The 20,228-nt window shown below is 36.5% G+C and overlaps 8 protein-coding genes and 1 non-coding gene across 9 annotated transcripts; 4 read left to right on the forward strand and 5 right to left on the reverse strand. All coding sequences in view use genetic code 12, as the record gives it.

Moving 5' to 3' along the window:
* Positions 1–638: 638 nt before the first annotated feature.
* Positions 639–2,693, reverse strand: LYS4 (homoaconitate hydratase; the record flags this gene model as incomplete). Its single annotated transcript, XM_712157.2, has 1 exon — positions 639–2,693. The coding sequence occupies one exon, from the start codon at positions 2,691–2,693 to the stop codon at positions 639–641; it is 2,055 nt and encodes a 684-aa protein (XP_717250.1).
* A 1,434-nt stretch (positions 2,694–4,127) lies between these two features.
* FGR3 (Fgr3p) lies at positions 4,128–5,651 on the forward strand (the record flags this gene model as incomplete). The annotated part of the gene is made up of 1 exon (XM_712156.1): positions 4,128–5,651. The coding sequence occupies one exon, from the start codon at positions 4,128–4,130 to the stop codon at positions 5,649–5,651; it is 1,524 nt and encodes a 507-aa protein (XP_717249.1).
* Positions 5,652–5,933: 282 nt separating this feature from the next.
* Positions 5,934–6,551, forward strand: MRP8 (Mrp8p; the record flags this gene model as incomplete). The annotated part of the gene is made up of 1 exon (XM_712155.1): positions 5,934–6,551. The coding sequence occupies one exon, from the start codon at positions 5,934–5,936 to the stop codon at positions 6,549–6,551; it is 618 nt and encodes a 205-aa protein (XP_717248.1).
* Positions 6,552–6,853: 302 nt separating this feature from the next.
* CAALFM_C404440WA (Sec63 complex subunit) lies at positions 6,854–7,660 on the forward strand (the record flags this gene model as incomplete). The annotated part of the gene is made up of 1 exon (XM_712154.1): positions 6,854–7,660. The coding sequence occupies one exon, from the start codon at positions 6,854–6,856 to the stop codon at positions 7,658–7,660; it is 807 nt and encodes a 268-aa protein (XP_717247.1).
* A 140-nt stretch (positions 7,661–7,800) lies between these two features.
* On the reverse strand, positions 7,801–10,305 carry ATG1 (serine/threonine protein kinase; the record flags this gene model as incomplete). The annotated part of the gene is made up of 1 exon (XM_712152.2): positions 7,801–10,305. The coding sequence occupies one exon, from the start codon at positions 10,303–10,305 to the stop codon at positions 7,801–7,803; it is 2,505 nt and encodes an 834-aa protein (XP_717245.2).
* Positions 10,306–11,221: 916 nt separating this feature from the next.
* On the reverse strand, positions 11,222–15,448 carry CAALFM_C404460CA (serine/threonine protein kinase; the record flags this gene model as incomplete). The annotated part of the gene is made up of 1 exon (XM_712151.2): positions 11,222–15,448. One exon carries the CDS (start codon positions 15,446–15,448, stop codon positions 11,222–11,224), a length of 4,227 nt encoding a protein of 1,408 aa, XP_717244.1.
* A 1,999-nt stretch (positions 15,449–17,447) lies between these two features.
* Positions 17,448–18,809, forward strand: SAP10 (aspartyl protease SAP10; the record flags this gene model as incomplete). The annotated part of the gene is made up of 1 exon (XM_712150.2): positions 17,448–18,809. The coding sequence occupies one exon, from the start codon at positions 17,448–17,450 to the stop codon at positions 18,807–18,809; it is 1,362 nt and encodes a 453-aa protein (XP_717243.1).
* Positions 18,810–19,196: 387 nt separating this feature from the next.
* On the reverse strand, positions 19,197–20,203 carry EFB1 (translation elongation factor 1 subunit beta; the record flags this gene model as incomplete). The annotated part of the gene is made up of 2 exons (XM_019475383.1): positions 19,197–19,758; positions 20,124–20,203. The coding sequence occupies 2 exons, from the start codon at positions 20,201–20,203 to the stop codon at positions 19,197–19,199; spliced, it is 642 nt and encodes a 213-aa protein (XP_019330928.1).
* On the reverse strand, positions 19,853–19,947 carry CAALFM_C404490CA. The gene has a single exon (XR_002086406.1). It is a non-coding gene; the product is annotated as an uncharacterized ncRNA (small nucleolar RNA).
* Positions 20,204–20,228: the final 25 nt, after the last annotated feature.

A 20,228-nucleotide genomic window follows, 5' to 3' on the forward strand; every position in this document is an offset into this window, starting at 1 on the left:
CAACTGGACATAAATTAATCATATGTCAATGAACCCCCCCCCCCTTCAATCCTTAATTTCCTTTTCTCTACTTGTTACACTTACAAAAGAGCACATTAAAACAATAGAATGTTGTCCATGATTGATCAATCAAGGGTATATGTTGCAGATATTGCAGCTATGCATATTTCTATCCTGAAAAACTCATAACTTGCAATATTGATTGTAGTGTAATTCTATTCTTGTTGATTTGGTTGCTATTGCATTAAAAATATATCGGTAGGATGTATTATAGGTTAAATTCATTTAATTACCTACTAAAAGTCTCATATCCTCATTGAGTAAAAGAATTTGCAATAGTTGGTAGGTAGGAATGTTGTATGAACAAATCGACTATCCATCCTTTATTCCTCAAACACTAATTTTTGTTTGCTATGTTAAAGTTCCGTATGCCCAGCCCACCTTGTTGCTATCCATCCTATCATTATCTTGACACCTAGTTATACATTCTTCTCTGTCTTCTCTTTGAATTGATGGGCAAAACATATTCGATTACCACTTATTTCGCTGGTAATTCTTCGAACAACTACAACTATATTAATATTTTAGGATAAACTCTATTCGTAAAATATATACTAATTAATTAAATGTAAAACTCATTATTGGTTTGTTTTCAATTCACTTTTAACCCAACCTTCTAATCCTCCTTTAACAATAATATCTTGTAAATTAGTCCCCAATTCACCAACTTTTTGTGTCAAAATCAAATTATCGTCACCATCAACCACTGTTACTTGCGCCTTAGTCACATCCCATTTCAAGAACCACCCAGTTCTGATTGTCAATTCATCATTCCCTTCATATTGTTGACGTAATTTATTGATCAAATCAGGTATTTCTAGTGTCAACAAGGCATTATTGATTGAGTTTCTACTGAAAATATTACCAAATGACCCGGCAACAATCAATTTCATGCCTCGAGCCAATATACATGTGGCTGCTTGTTCTCTTGATGACCCAGTACCAAAATTGTATCCAGATATTATAATGTCACCTGGTTTGGTTTTCGAGTAAAATTGTGAATCATAATTTTCCATACACACTTTAGCCATTTGTTCTTTGGTAATATCATCTTGATAGGTATATTTCCCTGGATAAATCCCGTCAGTGTTGATATTATCGGCATTACACAAAATTAATTCTCCTTCAATGGATTGTGGGAATCCTGGTAATATATCAATTGATCCAGAAGCTTCTTCACTGGTTGATTCTGCTTCATTGGCCGAGTTACTCTCTGTTTCTATAGATTTAATAATTCGTGGTGCCTGTTTGACTGGTTCACCATTCAATTCTTCAGGACCACCAATTTTCCCCAAAACTGCTGATGCAGCAACAACTTCAGGTGACGCCAAATATGCCAATGCATCTTTTGAACCCATTCTTCCCTTGAAGTTTCTGTTGGTGGCAGAAATACCAACTTCTCCATCTTTCAATAACCCAGTACCCAATCCAATACATGGACCGCATCCTGCTGGTAACGGTTTAGCCCCAGCGTCCAAAATGGTTTGCCAAGCCCCTGATTGCTCTGCGTCCTTTTGCACTAATGATGAAGCAGCTGCCACGTAAAATTCAACATTGGGATTAACCTTGTGACCTTTGATTATATCAGCAGCAGCTTGAATGTCAGATAATCGAGAATTGGTGCATGAAACCAAGTAAGCTTTATTAATGGCAATGTTTTGTTGGGACAAGTCGTATAATGAATTAGAAATTTTGACAGAATTAGGACCCGAGATGTATGGAGATAATGAAGATAAATCAATTTGTAAATGTTTAGCATATACAGCATCATTATCCAGGGTCAATTTGTTGTTAATCAATTGATCGATAGTTTGGTTATTAATTCTTGGATGATCTGGTTTATTCAATTTCTTCAATCTGTTTTGATAAAATTCAACCAAAGTTTCGTCAACAGGGAACAATCCCGATAACGCACCCCATTCGGTTGTCATATTAGCTATGGTTAATCTGTAATCAATGGGTAATTTAGATATAGCATCATCACCAACAAACTCAATAGCATGATTCAACACTTCATCGTTATTAAATATCCCACACAAGGCAACAATAATGTCTTTACCTGTGACGCCTTTAGGCAATTGGCCAATCAACTCGACTTTAGCCACTGGGGGGATCTGCCACCATGTTTGACCTGTGGCCCAAATTGATGCAGCGTCAGTACGTACAATTGGTGTACCCAATGCACCAATCCCACCATAAGTGTTAGAATGAGAATCTGAGGCAACCGTTAAGTTCAATGGGAAAGCATAACCTTCTTCAATCATGATTTGGTGCCCAATACCTCTACCAGCTGGGTAAAAGTCGATTCCCTGAGATTTGGCAAATTTTTCAATATTTGTATATTTGGTTAAGTTTTGTTCCAGTTTATTCTGTACATCATGATCCAATGTACACACAATTTGTCTGTTGTCTTTCACTTTAGATGCTCCTAAATTCATAAATTTGGTGGCTACCGGCCATGAATTATCGTGGGACATACAATGAGCCGGTTTGATGGTGACATAATCACCACTGTACACTTTTTTACTCAGTGGTTGCAATCCAACAGCATATTTTTGAACAATTTTTTCAGTTAAATTTTGTCCACGCAATAGGTGAGTCGTAGTAGAAAATGACCTAAATCGTAACATCATAGTATGGCTTAATGTTAATGCAATGGTGTTCTATTTCTTTCTAGAAAAGAAAACTTAGGATAGAATGAAAAAATAAATGTTAAAAAAAAAAAGAGACAGAGAGAGAAACTTTCACTGGTTGTGGTTGGTTGATTGATAGATGATATTATCACCTAAATGGGGTAAGGTCCTAATTAGATAACAAGCAATTGTGGGAACCAAAAAAGAAAAAAAAAAATTTTCAAGTATTTTGTGTCTCCTGTATCGGTCCGCGCGCCGTGAATGAGTCAGTAATTTTAACTTGAACTTTATTGGTGCGCTTGTAAAAGTCGAGATCTATGCTTCTTGAACCCTCAAATCAAAGTCAACTGAATATGTTTGAGTAATTTTAATAACAATAGCTGTCTCTGTATGCGATTACCACTTTTGCAGCCAAGATTATTGAGTAAGTAATCTATTATCAGGTTATACTTTGTCACGTGATCTTGTCTTATATAATTGATTTTGTTTGTCTTTGTCAATTCTAGTAAACTCCAGACATCAATGATAGTGTTAATGTTTAGTTGCATACTTTAGTGCAAAGGAAATAAAAACTAACATTTACTTTAACGTTCTAGAGTATATAGATTGGATTTATAGATATAGCTGTATCTGTTGGCATGAATGGTCATAAATTACTCTCGTAAGAGTTGATTACATTTAAGAATCAAATAAAAAACTGATTCTCAACCGTAATTTTTTGGTCGAATATTCTGCAAAATAAAGAATAAAAAGCAAGGAGCAAAAGCATGGTGTTCAATTACCCAGGTAAACTATTACACAAAACAATGTCCAGTTGCCATTACCATCACCTACTAATACGTTGTGTTAAGAGTTTTAGTTTGAATTACCTATAACAAAGCTCTAGTTTATTCTTCCTTATCAAGTTCTGTACAATTCTACCAGATCTCGAATGCTATTAGTATTCCAATTTATGCTCTCGGTATAGATTCTTGATTAAAAGAAGAATAGCTATGTCGTTGAAATGACTAGTGTGAAATAGAAAGAATAACATCAGTCTTGTCAGAATGCTTTGTTCAAGAGCATTCGTTTGAGGAAATTAGCTGGGCTCAATAATTTGAATGTGGCGCCGGAGTTTATGTTTTGTCGCCTCGCTGCGTTTAAAGTTGCCTGACTGCATATTCACTTCTAGGAGAAAAAAAAATAAAATACAGTCCAAACCACACTACGTTTTAGTGGAAAAACAAGGAGCACCTAGCGAGCACAAGTTGAGTAGAGTGTCACTAAATACTTTTTTGAATGCCAAAAGCTAAAAAAAAAAATTCTTGCTGCTCTCATACATAACTTTCAACTAGAACTTCATAAATAAATCAACCACAACCAAGACTCTCTTTGAAATTAAAAGAATAAAACGATATTATTAACAAATAGTTTTTGTTTGAACTCATTCTAAAAATGGCAAGGTTAAGACGTGTACGGGGACCCAAACTTTCGACAGACAAGGTTTCAATAGTTCATGAAATGGGTCGAAAGTACAAGCATGCAAAGATTTTGGTTACAATACGTTTGGATCCAACACGGTTAAAAAGTATATCAAGAAGCCCATCAAACGGTACAGAAATGGAGAATTCAAATGAAACAACCAACGAAAAAGATTCGAATGCAGAGACATTGCCACCGATGTCTTCTGGATTATCAGAAACAGCAACACCAAAGAATAATGATGCTGGAGAAGACATTTCCGATAGCGAAATTAGCTCTATGGATAACGAGCTAATGGATTTTTTAACTGAGCATTCAGTATTGGTGACTCCAGGCCGACCTTTAATACCAAATCAACCAGAAACAGCACCTACAACCGAAAAGAACCAGGAAAAGAAACCTTCCGGAAAACTATCATCTGTGCTGCCCAAAAAGCAACCAAACTCTTCCATCCCAGACAGTCCATCTGTAGATGAGACATATAAGATACTACCGAGAAATGTTTCCCCAATTGTGAGAAACGAGCTACATTCTATTGAAGATGAATTTGCCCCTGTAGATCGGATGGTGTTTTCCCTAAGGGATCCTTTGGGAGGTGGCCGAATAAATCTACCAGTTAAGTCAACCTCATGCATACATTTTCAATGCTTTGATTATGAAAACTTTTGTCTATTTAATAAGATTAGTACTGCTACTAAAGAGATAACCAGAAGAAATCTTGTACAACTGAATCGTGCATATCTTGCCCGAATCCAACAGCAAGTCAATCAACAACCAACAGTGAGTAGCTCATTTCCATTTTCGTCACAAAACTCACAATTCCCAAACCCAACCAGTAATCCCAATGTTTCGAATAAGCTACCTGTTGCCTTACCAGGAAACAACGGAACTCATAACTACTTGGTACTACCAACATTTCATTCAAATTTCACCTTAAACAACCGTATAAATAATAACAACATTTACAATAGCAATTCTGGGCATAGTAGTCAATCTGGTGAAATTACTAGTTTGTATAACAGATTGGGCGAACCTTATATAAAGGTTATCAATAATCCAAAGCCCGAACATAGTAGTCGATTTGTAACTCCTTGTCACAAATTTCCCATGTACAAATGCCCAATTTGCGATACCCAGTTCCCATTAAGCGAATTGTGCATAAGTGATGGATTCAATTATTTCATTCGTGCTACTCCCAAGGAAATAGACCGTGTTGAATTATTAATTGGATTGGATAAATACCGCTTAATTGATGATAATCGGAAAACACCAGCACCAACAGGGGAGAAAAAGGAACAGTCTGCCGAAGTGATTGTGCTCACATCTGATGAAGAGGATGAAGATGACCGAAATCCAGTGGTGCTGCAAACCCCAGTCAAGACAAAAAAGCGTTTTAATTTTTATGAAAGAGCTCAAGAATTGTTGCATCAAGAAACGGATAACGAGATTCATTATGGTGATGGTGAAAGTTGGGATGATCCAATAGTTCTCGATTAGTATGTAGATTCATAGACAGGTGCTATTAATGTACACCAAGAAGTGGTAAATAATTACAATTGCTCACAGACATTCTTCGAATCTTTGCTTTGTTGCAGTATTTTGCGGACGAATGAGTTGTTGTTGTTGTTGTTGTTGTTGTTGTTGTTGTTGTTGTTTTCGGACCCCTGGTACTAGAAATTCTAGGCAAGGCGGAACAATAAAAAAAAAAATAAATCTAACAACACCACTTTCTTTTCTCTAATTTTCTTATACTTTAACAACATAATACCAACAATTATCATGTCTGAACTTTCCAAATTAAATGAGGCTAAAGCAAAAGTGGCTGAATTGGAAGCTTTAGTCAAAAAACAGGCCAGCGTAATGGTTCAAGCGAGACAAAAGTTAGTTGACGTTGAATTGAGAAATAAGAAAAACCAAGCTGCTCAGAATATCAATCAACAACCTGCATTGGATTTAACCGATTATGTGAACAACGATGATATTGTTCAATTGGTCACAGAATTACAAACCCAATTGGATGCTTTAGAGGCTAGAACTATGCGTCGAACTTACAATGCAACCGTTCAAGGAGACGACGAAAAGTTGGCACCTATTACAAATAAAGATGGCGATTTGCCCGACTTTGCATTACCTGTCACTTTGAAAGAGTTTAAGCTGTTGGAAAAAATTGATTTGATAAGATTAGGAGTGTTTTATGAGATCATATTGCCAGATGGAGAAGAAATAGACCATGCTTTGCAACAGACTAATAGTAAAGAAGCAATTTTAGATATTAACAAAAAGAAAGATATTATAGAATTAAGCAAAAATTTCGATGAAGATCAAGCTAATGAAATATACGATGAGTTAGCTAGATATTTTGGAATAAAACATAGAAGAAATAGTGATGGCTGGTAGAGTTTTGCTTGGGATACCTGAAAGGAATATGATTCATAGATTTGTATATTGAAATGTATGCACGACTTGTTTATCGGTATAAGATTTGACATAGTATACTTCACTTTCGCTCTACTATGAGAGTTTTCTTCTTTTTTTTTTTTGACGTGTTCGAAGTAGAAATTTTTCAATAGCTCCACTCCAAAGAAAAAAAAAAGCTTTGAACTGAAATGGGAACCACCAAATAGAAATCACCACTTTTTTTTTCTATTTTTATCAAGTATCCCCAAAACAGGCTAATCAATAAATCAAAGAACGCAAAGATGGCAGAAGAAACCGTGACTCCTGAACCGGAAATTGTAAAAATTTCTGTTTTCACTCCATTGATTTATGTGGGTGTGGTATTGTCGATATTCATCACATTTTCGATCATATACAGAAAGAGACGATTACAATCATTGACCAAAGTGGAACCACTTTTCAAGGAGAATTACACTGCTGTTTTGTACCAACACTTAAAGGATCAATATACTAATAAAGATTTGCCTAAAGATCAGAGACCTCATGAAAAAGTAATGAAGGCAGCATTGTTGAGACGTGCAGTTGAGGCCATTAGAAGGTCGATGAAGTTGAAAGAAAATGAACCGGTGTTTAATAAATTGTATCAAAATGGATTAATTGGTGATGACATTTTCAAACAATATCAAATCCAAATAAAATTCCAGGAGTTGGAATTGAAAGATATTGTTACTGAATGTGAAACTTATAAAAAAGGCTGGGTTCAAACATTTTTCCCATTGGCACAGGAAATATGTTTCAATGAAGCATTGAGAAGAAGATTGAAAGCACTGGATGATAGAGCAGAAACATTTAGTAAATTATGGGAAACATACGCTGATAAGTCTGAAAAATCTTTAGAATCAGCAAAGAAAGTTGAATCAAAGAAAACTGTGGAGGCAGTGAAAGCCGAAGAGACAAAGGATAAGGTAGCAGAAATTAGTGAAAAGGTTGAAGATGTCAAGGAAGAAAAAGAACAAGAACAAGAAGCTGACGAAAAGCACCAAGGCGGCGATAATGATTCTTCAAAATCAAAGAAAAAGAAAAAGAATAACAAGGCAAAGAAAAACTAGTAAAAAAAATATTCTTCTTTACTTATAAAATATACTAATATATATATATATATTTAAATACATAGAAACTGTATTTTTTTGAGGAGATATTTGTATCTTGTGAAGGTGATATCTTGCGAGAAAGCATGATAATAATATCATCATTTCCCCATGAAATTCTTCAAACGGGAGTTAATTTTTTCAATTATTTTCTTCACTTCCTGGCGATCAGATTCTTCAAGATCTTCAAGTATTGCCAAAAGCATATATATACTTGTGACATATGAGCATTCTATATCTGTGCTATTGCGAAGAAGTTCCTTAAGTGCAGTTTCCCTAGCGATTCCAAGAGCAGCAGCAAAAATTGCCTGTTGCACTCTTGTTGTTCCATTAGGCTCGTTATCTTCTATTGTTTCTTCAGCAGTAAAATCACTTTTACTTTTCAAAAACTCTAATCTTTCAAGGGAAATATTATACTTTTCTCTGATCCATTGCACTATTTGATTAATTCTAACTGTCGTTTCAAAGCTAGGTCTTTCGCCATGAACAGCATCATATTTTTCAAACCACCATTGACCAGCAATATCCATGGCTCTTCCCAACAAACTCAACGTCTTAATATATAATCCTATTCCCTCTTGACTGATCATATGAATAATCTTAGGAGGCAACATCTCGGTGTCATCCTCTATCCCGTCTGAAGATGGCGGACTGGGAATAATCTGACTGAATTTGACATCAGCATACAAATTCACAGCATTAGCAATGTTTGCAATTAACTCTAGCTTGTCTAGTATTTGTTCGTCTAAATTGGAAACACTCCCTAAATCAAATTCAGTACCCGGTTCACCTATAGTGGCTAGATTGAGTTTCTGTAAAAGGACGTGATTATTGGTAGAAGGAATGACAGTTGAAAAAGACGATGCATCATTGTTACTAGTAGACGAGTCATCATCTTCGGCTATAGCTGATACATTGGAATGCAGACTGTTGGTAGTCAACCCAAACAATCGATTCGAAGCTAACCCAATTGCCTTTGTTAAAGCATTGGTCGGCGAGAGTGAAAGCGAAATTCGTCTTTCAGAAAAACTAGGACGTTTTTGACTGCCACTCAGTGACGACCTGCGGTACAGTGCTGTTTCCGTTTGCTGTTGCAGTGACGCCAATCTATTGGTCTGGTCTACATCCAGATTCTTGCGTGAGTTTGGAATGGCATCTGCTCCAGCTCCAGCGTGTGCCAATTCGTCTGCGAGTGCATTAACTTCAACTGCCCTTTTCTCAACAACAACATAATCTTTTTCTAAATTCATATCATCCTTTTTTAAATTAAATTCTGACGAGTTTCGTGCAATGGAAAGGGCAAAATCGTCTGGTACAGGACTCGTAATTTTTGTCATTTGCTGTACTACATTGTCTTGACGTGGGGTTGCAGTAGTAGCAGTAGTGGGTGATGGGCTTCTAACAACTGAATCATTCTTCTTTTGCTCTTTGAAAAACTGTGATCGCTCGGCAGGAGCTATGGGACTGATATATTCACTGATAAACAAATTCTCATCCATTTGAGAGGTTTCGAGAGGCTGATCATTATCATCCAAGTCACAGGTTATTAATGAGTCATTGAAAAACTCGTTGAAAGAAATCCGCTCAGTTGGGTTGTATTTCAACAATGACCTAATCAATTGTTTCAAAGGTTCAGGTACCTGAGCTGCCGAAGGAAATTTGATTTTATCGTTTGCCTTCTCAATGTTTTTCAACAATTCTATGTGGTTTCCTGCCTTGAAAGGCGGTTTCCCCACTGTCATTTCGTATAGGACAGCACCAACCGACCACAAATCTGCCTTGGCGTTATATTTTTCATATCGCAAAATCTCTGGAGCCATGTAAAGGGGAGACCCACACAAAGTCTCTGCCATTGAGGTTGAGGGCAAGAAACGAGCGAATCCAAAATCAGCTATTTTCAATATTGGCAATTCCCACATACCAACAAACTCGCCATCAATGAATTCCTGCTTTGAATGAACTGGCGGGCACAAGAGCAAGTTTTGTGGTTTAATGTCTCGATGTACTAAACTCTTGTCTCTTAAAAATTGAAGTGCAGACGAGAGCTGTCTCAAAAAATGGAGAACCAAAACTTCATTTAACCCGTGAGACCCTTCTGGTGACGGATAGCAATGCAACAAACTTGAGATTACTGGATGTGACTTCACCAAATTATTCCTTCGTCTAATGAAATATGACAAATCGCCCATGGAACAATAATCCATCACTAGATGGAAGTAGCTTGTTGTTTGCTTATAATCTAATAGACCCACTATGTGAGGATGTTTCATTGATTTCAATATCTGGATTTCAATTTCTAAGTTTTCTAGTAGTTTTTTCGATTTTAATTTGGACCGATACACGGACTTGATAGCCACAGCTTTATTATTGGTTGTATCGATACATTTATAAACCGTGGCAAATGACCCTTTACCAATTTCTGGACCAATCTTGTAGACACCTATATACTCCAATTTTTTATTCGCATTATTGCTGCTGCTTCCAGATTGTGTGGAAGCTGTCAAAGCAGTGTCAGTGGTGGTGGCTACTGAGTTAGGTGCCACATTATTGGTATTTTGGGCATCACCTGAACGTCTTTGAGCTGTAGGGTTCGACTGAGGTATCATGTTGAATAGACAGGAGATTTATTGAGAAGGGAGTACTTGTTGAATGTATGTCTATATCTATAAGGACAAAGTAATACTTGGTTGTGGAGTGGTGTATACTTTACTAAATCTGCTAATCTTATTAAAATAATGATAAATTAAAAAAAAATTGTGGATTTGCTGTTGATAAGTGATACGCCGTGGTTGATGATTAACTAGTTTAATAACCAAGTTAAAATCAAATCAAAAGGAGATTATTAAATGGTGTTGGCGTGATTGAGTTGTATATGTGTAAAACAAGGAGAGCGTGGAGTTAAGACAAAAAGAGTTATTATTACTAATAAAAACAAAAACAAAGACTTCTCTTAAAAGAATCAAAAAAAAAAAAAAAATAAAAATTGTGTGAGTATTGATAAGAAGAATTTTTTTACAACTTATTTTCTGGAGGCGGTGGGAGGAGGAGAGGAGGGGGGAGAAGATCATTCATTGTTAATAAAAGTAGTATGATCCCACCCCTTCCCAATCATTGATGTAGACGTAAGAGTAAGTTAACTTAGCTAGGTAGTCTCTATACTATCAATAATACAGATTTTAACCTCCTAAAAAGTATTAAACAATTCCCAACAATCATAATAAATCAAGCTCTTATCGGTGATCTACCCCATATCAGATTACGGTTGTTAGTGAAGAAAAGGTCACATGACCTTAGTTAACGGTAAAACGGAAAAAATTTCAGAACCTGCCTTCTTCTTCTTCCCCAAAAATATACAGAAAAGATATAGAATAGCCATAAAAACACAGTTTTAAATCCTAGAATGACAATGTGTATTCAAATCTATTTGATATAAATAATTTAAGCTACTAACTGTAATGCGTTCTAGAAAATCGACCAAAAAAAAAAAGTTTGAAAAAAAAAAAATTAAATCGAATTATTTATTCATCCTTGTTTCTCTTTAGTTATAAGTTGCTCTAGATCATTGCCTGTTTGCAGTACATCATCATCGTCTTCTCTATGAGTGCTTCTATGCAATAACCCAATGGTTACCGAGTTTGATCTGTAGTAAGTTGGCCTATGTTCATGAAATTTGCTAGCTGATTCCTTTACTATTGTTTCCTGATCATTATCTAAATGTTTAGCAGAGGGAAATGGTGAGTAAACTGGATCTTTTTTGTAATGATTGTTGAACTGATCATTGAAAAGGATTTCTCCGAATGAAATGCTTGTGTTCTTTTTAAGATCTTTCAAAATGTCACTCCGAGACAGGGTGTTTTTGTGGGGATTCAATGGCGATGAAACCTTTACAGCATTTTCCTGTGCTGGTGCTTCGACATTTGTCTCTACTGACTCGCTTGGTGCCATGCCCATTGTTAAAGTGGCTGTAGATACATTGCTAGAAACAACGGTAGGGTTAACATTGTCATAGTAGCTGTAGCCGGAATTAAATGCACTGTTACCATTAACATTATTATTTCCAATTGGGTTGCTGTTAATTAAACCATCTGGAACATCTTCAAATTCTGGTAAACCATCGTGAAAGATTATTGGCCCCTGAAATTCAGGATTCAATTGTCTACCTTTTTCACGATTTTGTCGGAGTGTTGGCAAGTTTGAATCGTGTGATTTGGCCCGTCCTGTCAACGATAGAAAATTAGCTCTAGATATCGGTGCAACTTTAGATTGAAATGCCAACGTCAAATTCTCTTCATCGTCGTCAGATTCATCTTCGTCATCGAAACTGCTAGACGAGCACGAAGAGTAAGAGTCGGAGCTCGAGTATGATATGGCGGGTACAATTGCTTTAGGAGCAATGCCATCATCGCTGCTTTGATAATTGTTCCCCTTTATCTGCTGACTATCACTAGAGTTATGCTCAGCTAAAGCAAATTTGCCCCCAGTCTTCATCAAATTGCCAAGATTGAAAGCCTTGAACTTCTCAGCTATCTCACTTCCATCGGGTTTAAATTTACCAAAAGGATCTTTCAATTGAACGTGTCTCGTTAAATCTGATTCTGAAAGACTTGACTTTCTCCGTAGCAGTATAACCGGCACATTGCCCTCAGATTTTGAATTCTCCTTTCTATTGTTGGTGTATTCCTCGTACTTCCTACTTAGATAGTCATCGTTTATGCTATCCAAGGATGCAAAACTTTCACTTAATGGTAAGGATATAATGGAAGAGTCCGGATGATCATCGGCAGACTTTTCGTCTTCTCTGGCGATGCTAATGGGGCCAATCTTTAAGTATGGCTTACCCATGACATTCTTCTCTTGATGGAGTAATGGTGCCTTGATGTCTTGTTCATTATCCGAGGTCGATTGTTTCCTAGGTGCTGGTACTGGAATCGGGGCAGCTATATTTGAATAGTTTGTGGAATAGTGCTGATGCTGTTGCTGAGTGGATGCCCCCAGCCCTGTTTGAGTTGGTGTTAATTCATGAGATAAGGAACTCTTGTTTGAATTTGTCCCAATTTGCGAATGAAGTGAAAAAATACTTGATCGTCTTCTCTTGTCATCTTGAAGTTGTATCCCTTTGAAAGTCTCCACAACAGACTGGTTCTTCAAATATAAATCCCCTCCAACATTTCTTTTTGTTTCAATTTGAGGAGCCTCCGAAACAGTTATTCCAGCAGAACTACCTCTTCTGCTAGAGTTATTACTATTGGACTCGATCATATCATGCAATAGACTTTTGCCACTTTCTCTCATGCCTGCAAAGGAAAAATGGTTTTGGAATGCCATCGACGTTGAAGACGAACAAGTAGAAGGGGATGATGTGTTTGGTATTTGATGCGCCAAAGACGATGGGAAATGTGGGTTGTTCTTTTCAGATATTCCCCCACTTTTCGGCAGCAACAACGAAGATCGTTTCTGTTGTGCCGCCAACAAAGCAGGAGGGGGAGTGGCAGACGAAACTGGTAAACCTTCTGACAATATCATTGAGTAGTTTTGACCGTTTTGATAACCCAACAATCTGGTGCTAGAGCTGTAGTTAGAATAACCACTAGAAGATTCCTCGCTATTTTCACTCCTCGAATGTTCTAGTTGCAAAGCCGCAAACTTGTTTCTTATTTCTCCATCCTTCAACCCACCAGCACGTATTGCCCTGACTAAGCTTCTTTTGATTCTTGCTCCTACCCCAATAACTGCATTATCGACTTCATCTTTCAGAACTATGTCGTGTTCGTCTAAGTCAAAGCTCAATGGTTCGACTGGGTTGTCTCCATTTAGATGAAACAATTCATGCAAGCCATCCACGTCATTATCCAAATCCATCAAAGTGAAAGGATGTTCTTTAATATCTTGGATTTCAATCCTGGTGCGGTTGTTCTTGTCCAACATCTTAGATAATAGGTCCTTTGCTAACTCAAATTCTTCCTCTGTCACTGTTGCTGGAGGATTGAATGCTTTAATGGAATTGGGGAACTTTAGAGGCTCTTTCACGATAACCTGAAATAGGTCATACTCTGTATCAGCATTAAACGGCACTTTACCAAATAACAAACAGTACAATGTTACACCTAATGCCCAAATATCAATTTTGTAGTCAATCTTAGGAGGTGCCATCGACTCAGTGGAAGACGACAACTTCTCTGTAGCCGTTTCATCGTCAAATTGACATAATTCAGGAGCAAAAAACGCTGGTGTCCCCGCAGTCTTAGCTAAGTCCAATTCGTTCACCAAATACCCTTCGTCATTTTCAGCTAAAGAGGTGGCAAAGGAAACACCAAAGTCGCTAATCTTGACAATATTGTCAGCTGAAACTAGCAAGTTTGCAGGTTTAATATCACGGTGAACAATCCCCTGCATGTGCAAATACTCTAGTCCTAGTAAAACATCTCTGAATATCTTTCTTGACTGTTTAAACGTCAAATTTGGGGAAAACTCATTTGACAACAAATCTTCATCGGTTAATAGACTCTGTTGCCGCTGCTGCATTCTTCCGTTGCCACAACATGGAATTTCATTATCGTTGGCATCGTAACATTTGTTAGCTGTTGGTTTAGCAACATCTGATTGTAGTTTTTTCCATTTTATTTCACCCTTTTCCATATACTCTAAAACAAGATATATTTTCAACGAGTTTAAATCGTCCAAAACCTCTCGCAACGCCACTATATGCTTGTGACGACACTTTTTCATTATTGCTATTTCTCTTTTAACTTTCAATTCATATTCATTTATGACGGGTGCACTCGAATTCTTTCGCATTCGTAGCGAAGGTCTTTCTTTCCGGGATTTTCTATTGACGATTTTGATAGCAACTAACTCATTGTTGATCAAATCTCTCGCTAGTTTTACTTTCCCGTGCTCACCTTTGCCAATTTCTCTTAAAATTTCATATGTGTTAAGTACCTTTCTGCGGGTGATTGGGTCGTACTCTAAAAATACATGTTTGGTCTCCTTCACTGGTGAAGATGTATAAGATTTGAAGGGGAAAAAGCTGGACTTGTTACTATTTGGTAGTCTACTCTGCAGTATAGTAGTAGGCAATGACGTTGTGGATTGAACACCAAATTTAGTTGCATGGGAACGAGGACCAAGACCAGTGTCTTGAATAGGGTTTCTCTCGTTAGGGACAGGAGATTCTTCCAAATCTGACATGACATTGTTATCCAAAAATGTATTCTGGAAATGATAAGTGTTTGCATTATTGAGACCATCTTTCAAAGATGTTGTAGAACTCTGTTTCGAAGAAGTTGCCGATTTATGGTGAGCTGCAGATCCTGCTTTGTAGAAAAGACTATGTCTCAAATCATCGGTGGGGAAATGTTTCGGGGAAGTCATAGGAGTATTACTTTCACCATTGTTCCTACTCTCTTGTTGGTGTTGGTGTAGGTGGCTATTCGGAAATTCGTTCCTCTCTGTTCTGGTACTTGCGGAATTGTGGGTTGAAGTTGTCGTGTGCGCTTCGCCGAACACCTCAGGCTGAACTACTGTAGTGGAGTTTGAATATGCTGAGCCATTAATGGTTGATTCGCCGGATATGTTGCTTTTTGATGATGTATTTACATTGATAGTTTCAATGGGACTATTTAGAATTGTAGAATTGCTGGTGGTTCTTAATGCAGGTGACTTTGGATTTAAAGGATTGCTATCTGGTATTGGAGGACATGATTGCCCCTTTTCAGTCGACAACTCTTGGTGCAGTAGAGATGTAGACATAATTGAGTATTGTCTGTGATAATTTTTTTTTCTTTCACAATTATCTTTAAACTAAGTTGTCTGTTTCAAGCTAAACAACCATAAGATAAACACATAAAGAGTAGAAGGGTAACCCTTTCTTAAAGTATAGGTAATTAAATAAAGCAAGAAAGAAAGAAAAAAAAAAGTTTTTTTTGTTTTGTATTTCTATTTTATTTTTTTTCTTCAACCAAGCAACTATGTACAGGTTTTTGTTTACACTACACATTACTGATAAATGTGTATGGAATTATAAGGTGATTCCATTACCATATTCTAACGGATATATGTGATTAAAGCTGGTGGTTCATTAAAAAAATATGAAAAGAGTTTTCAATTTGTCAAGTCAATAGAAACGTTGTCTAAAAAAAAATTGGCCAGTTGCTGAGTAAGTTGGTAACGTTGACAATAAGTAGATGTAGTGTACTGGCATAACTGTACATAAAGGCATTACTTCCAAAACTAAGTAATAATCAACTAAGATTTAATTATAATATCAAACGATCAAGGGAAGTTGGTATTTTGCAAATAATACCTCTACATATAGTATTAGTCTCATTGGATGACAGACTACTTGCTGAAATCATTCACCTTAAAAAGCAAAATACCGGGAAACCCGTCTGAGCCAATCCTTGAGAATAGTGATTCCAATATATTCATGTAATTTGCATTAACATTAACTAACTTACTTTTCTGGTCTATTCTGTGATAACTCTGAAAACATGAGGTCGCTCATGTTAATAAACTTATATACAGATGTCTACAATTGGAGATCGAAATTCTGTACATCCATTGTGGCAACAATTTCACTACGGTATACAAGCTTGCAACTTGAAGTGAACTGAATTTGAGAATTACCACATACATGTCGAGGACTCTTTCTTTCTCGATTTCTGACGAATACTGATATTAAAGTTTTAAGATTAATATTGACTTTTTTTCCTATTTCTTTCGTTAAATGTGTGAAAACTGTTACCGGGTTTTATACCAAAAGTTAAAAGTGATGCTTGAAAGCGACAACATCGTCTTCTGTAATTACAACCAAACTATACTATATTATTAAAGTTGAAAATGTTCGGTGAATATCCACGAGTACAAAATATAGATTGGAGGAAATACTCCAAGAAGTTACTTTCGGATGTACCAAGTGACGAAGAATTCTTTATTTAAATGTGATCTTGCAATCATGGACGACTAATTGTCCGGCAGATTTTGACGATCAAACAACATTTTTATTATTGCAAGTAATATGAGTCAATACCTGTATGCTTTTGTGCTATGTTGGCATTGGTGGAATTGACAGGACCAAGTTTCTTTCAATAAAAAAATGAATTATGAAAAACTGAACATTGCTTCGTTTTCGTCGACTTGGCTAGTACGCCCAAGTCCGTCGTCAGAAAAAAAAATAATACTCCCGAAAGTCCGCCCCCCCTCCCACACTACATACTTTTATGGTACTTGGCACGAAACAAAACACAAAATAATAAATACTGTTGACTGCACAGTACTAATTAATTAATTGATTAACTAGATTTGGTAGTTTAGATATTACACATTTGAATGAACTAATAATCCTGTGTATACTTTAAACCTGAAATTATTCAACAACTAAGTGGGTAGCAAATATAGGAGATTTATTTTGTGCACACATGCAGTTAGTTGCCGCAGCCAGGCTTCTTTGTTTGTTCTAGTATATTGCCAAAAAAAGATAAATTGAATAGGACACAATAGAAATTTATAATAGCCACGACGAAGATAGATAAACGGATGATGATCTCAACCTACTAAAAAAGCAGATCTAGAATTATGAAGAAAAAGCTTTTCTTGTTCTTTCTTTTTTCTTTTTTTTGTTTTATAAACCAGATCTTATAAGCCCTCACACCCCCATTTCAGAGATTTCAACAACTGTATCTGAAAAATATTCATTAAACTTTCATTTGGTTTTCTTTGGTGATTATTTTTTTTAAACTTATAACTTTCTATGGACCTAGTAATAATGAATTTTGTATTCCTACTATATTTAACCTCAGTTGTGAAATGTTCTATCAAGTTGGACTTCAACAAAGTCCTGACACCATCCAAATACACAAAAAGAGATGCCTTGCCAATGCCTCTTATCAACGACAAGATCTTATACACTACAGAATTGGAGATCGGTTCGAATAAGGATAAAGTTTCGGTGTCAATAGATACCGGTTCTTATGACTTGTGGGTCATGAGTAATGATGCCGTTTGTTACAAGGTATCAGAGTTTCAAACTGAAGGTGCACCCCAATTACCTGATATTTTCAACGATATCGATCAAGACTATTCTTGTACATTCAATGGGACATACAATTCCAAGAGTTCAAAAACATTTAAAAATACGTCAGAAGACTTTTCCATTGGTTATGTAGATGGATCTGCTGCTCAAGGTGTATGGGGTTATGACAGTGTTCAATTTGGACAATATGGCGTAACTGGTTTGAAAATAGGAATTGCCAATAGATCGAGTGTATCTGATGGTATTTTGGGGATTGGAATAGCAAATGGTTATGACAATTTTCCTGTCTTATTACAAAAGCAGGGGTTGATTAATAAGATCGCCTATTCTGTCTATTTGAACTCGTCAAATTCCACCACTGGTACAATATTATTTGGTGCTATCGATCATGCAAAGTACAAGGGGGCATTGAGTACAGTCCCCGTTGATTCCAAAAGTCAGCTTTCAGTGAATGTGACGAATTTGAAGACCAAAAACGGAAATGTTGCTTCTGGTGGTCATTCGATTCTATTGGATACCGGGTCTACTTTTTCAATTTTCCCTGATGAATGGATTGATGCTCTTGGCCACTCTTTAAATGCAACGTACGATGAAGATGAGTCAGTTTACGAAATTGAATGTGATGGCTATGATGAGCATTTCTTTGGGTTTTCGATAGGCGATTCAGATTTTTCGGTCCCCATTCAAGATCTCAAGACTGAAAAGGACGGTCAATGCTATTTGGCAATTATGAGCAATTCCGTTATTGGTGGTGGTGGCATTCTTTTTGGTGACGATATATTGAGACAGATCTACCTCGTTTATGATTTGCAGGACATGACCATTTCGGTTGCACCAGTGGTTTATACAGAAGACGAAGATATTGAAGAGATTTTAAACCCCAATGAAGATCAAAACGAGGTTCCAACAAGTACTTCATTTACACAATCTGCATCTAGTTCTGGGTCCCAACCCAGTTCAACCATTAGTGGTGAGAACATGGACAAGAACACTACTAGCAGTTCCAGTGGCAATTGCCAAACACGTTCATGGATCGCCATATTGAGTGCATTATTCCTCGTGTATATACATATTATATAGACTAATAGAATCTGATACCAAGTTATCGTTTATACAAAATAATGGGTGTTGATCAAATTCAAAGAAAGTACAATGCTTCTTTTCTGGATTGACAAACTACTATGTGCCAAACATTCAGTTTACTTACAACCAAATGACATTGGGATTTCGAAAAACAACTGAACTTCTTGGTTGACTGTTCGGCCAATGGAGTTTGGTGTTGTGTGATGTTTCTTTTCTTGTAGTCAACAGCTTTTAATAACATCAATAAACTTGTTGCACATACCAAGAGTCAACTAAAGACACACACAAGCTGTATAACTCTGTAGCACTACAGATAATAATGGACAAAAAAAAATATTTACTGTTATTAAAAAGATCTACAAAATAGAAATGGAGAAAGGAAACTTACAATTTTTGCATAGCAGCAATATCAGTAGATTGGACGTGGTCTTCATCTTCTTCAACAGCAGCTTGTAAGTCATCCAATGAGACTAAAGCATCTTCAACAACCAAGTTAATTTGTAATTTTTTAATACCGAAACCAACTGGAATCCATTGGTGAGCACCCCAAGTCAAACCTTCCATTTCGATAGCTTTGACGTTGGTCAATAATTCATCCAAATCAGTTTCATCATCCCATGGTTTGACATCCAAGGTGACAATAGATTTGGCAGCTGGTTTTGGACCTTTAGCAGCCTTCTTAGCAGCGTATTCAGCTAATCTTTGTTGCTTCAATTTTTCAGCTTCTTCATCAACTTCATCATCAGAACCGAACAAGTCGACATCTTCGTCATCTTCTTCTTCAGCAGCGGCAGCAGCAGAACCAGAAGCGGCTGGGGCTTTACCGGCTGGCAAGTCTTCGAATTCTTCAGTGAATGAAGCAATGTGGTTGAACCATCTGGTGAATTGTGGGAATTCCTTTTGGAAAGCTTTGTAGACAGTGACATCAGCTTGAGTGGCAGTAGTACTATCAAACATGTTAGTATATCGTTTATATTTTTTGTTTATTCCTGTAGTCAGTAATTGTAAAATCAATTGTCTCATTGAAATAACTCTATTATTGTCAGATATAAGATTTAAATCTTCTTTGTCACTCATGCGGTGGGTCTTGAGGCCACCTCATAAACACGGACCAAAGATTGAGATCATCATTTTAATAAATAAATAAATAAAATCACCGGATACATTAGAATTCCATCACATTGTGTAATTGGACTCTCTATGAATCAATTAGGATATTCCATTTAGAGACATCCCTATGGCAATGGCAATTTCCAAAATGAAATGAGATCAAAACTAATAATACAAAATACTAAAAAAAATAAAACTTACCCATCAATGTATGATTTGTCAGCCAAGAATTCGTTCAATGACTTGATAGATTCGACTTTAGAGAAATCTGAGAATGACATTATGTATTGGTTTGTGATGTGTTGG

The sequence above is a fragment of the Candida albicans genome, chromosome 4 (assembly GCF_000182965.3).
Source record: "Candida albicans SC5314 chromosome 4, complete sequence".
NCBI lineage: Eukaryota > Fungi > Ascomycota > Pichiomycetes > Serinales > Debaryomycetaceae > Candida > Candida albicans.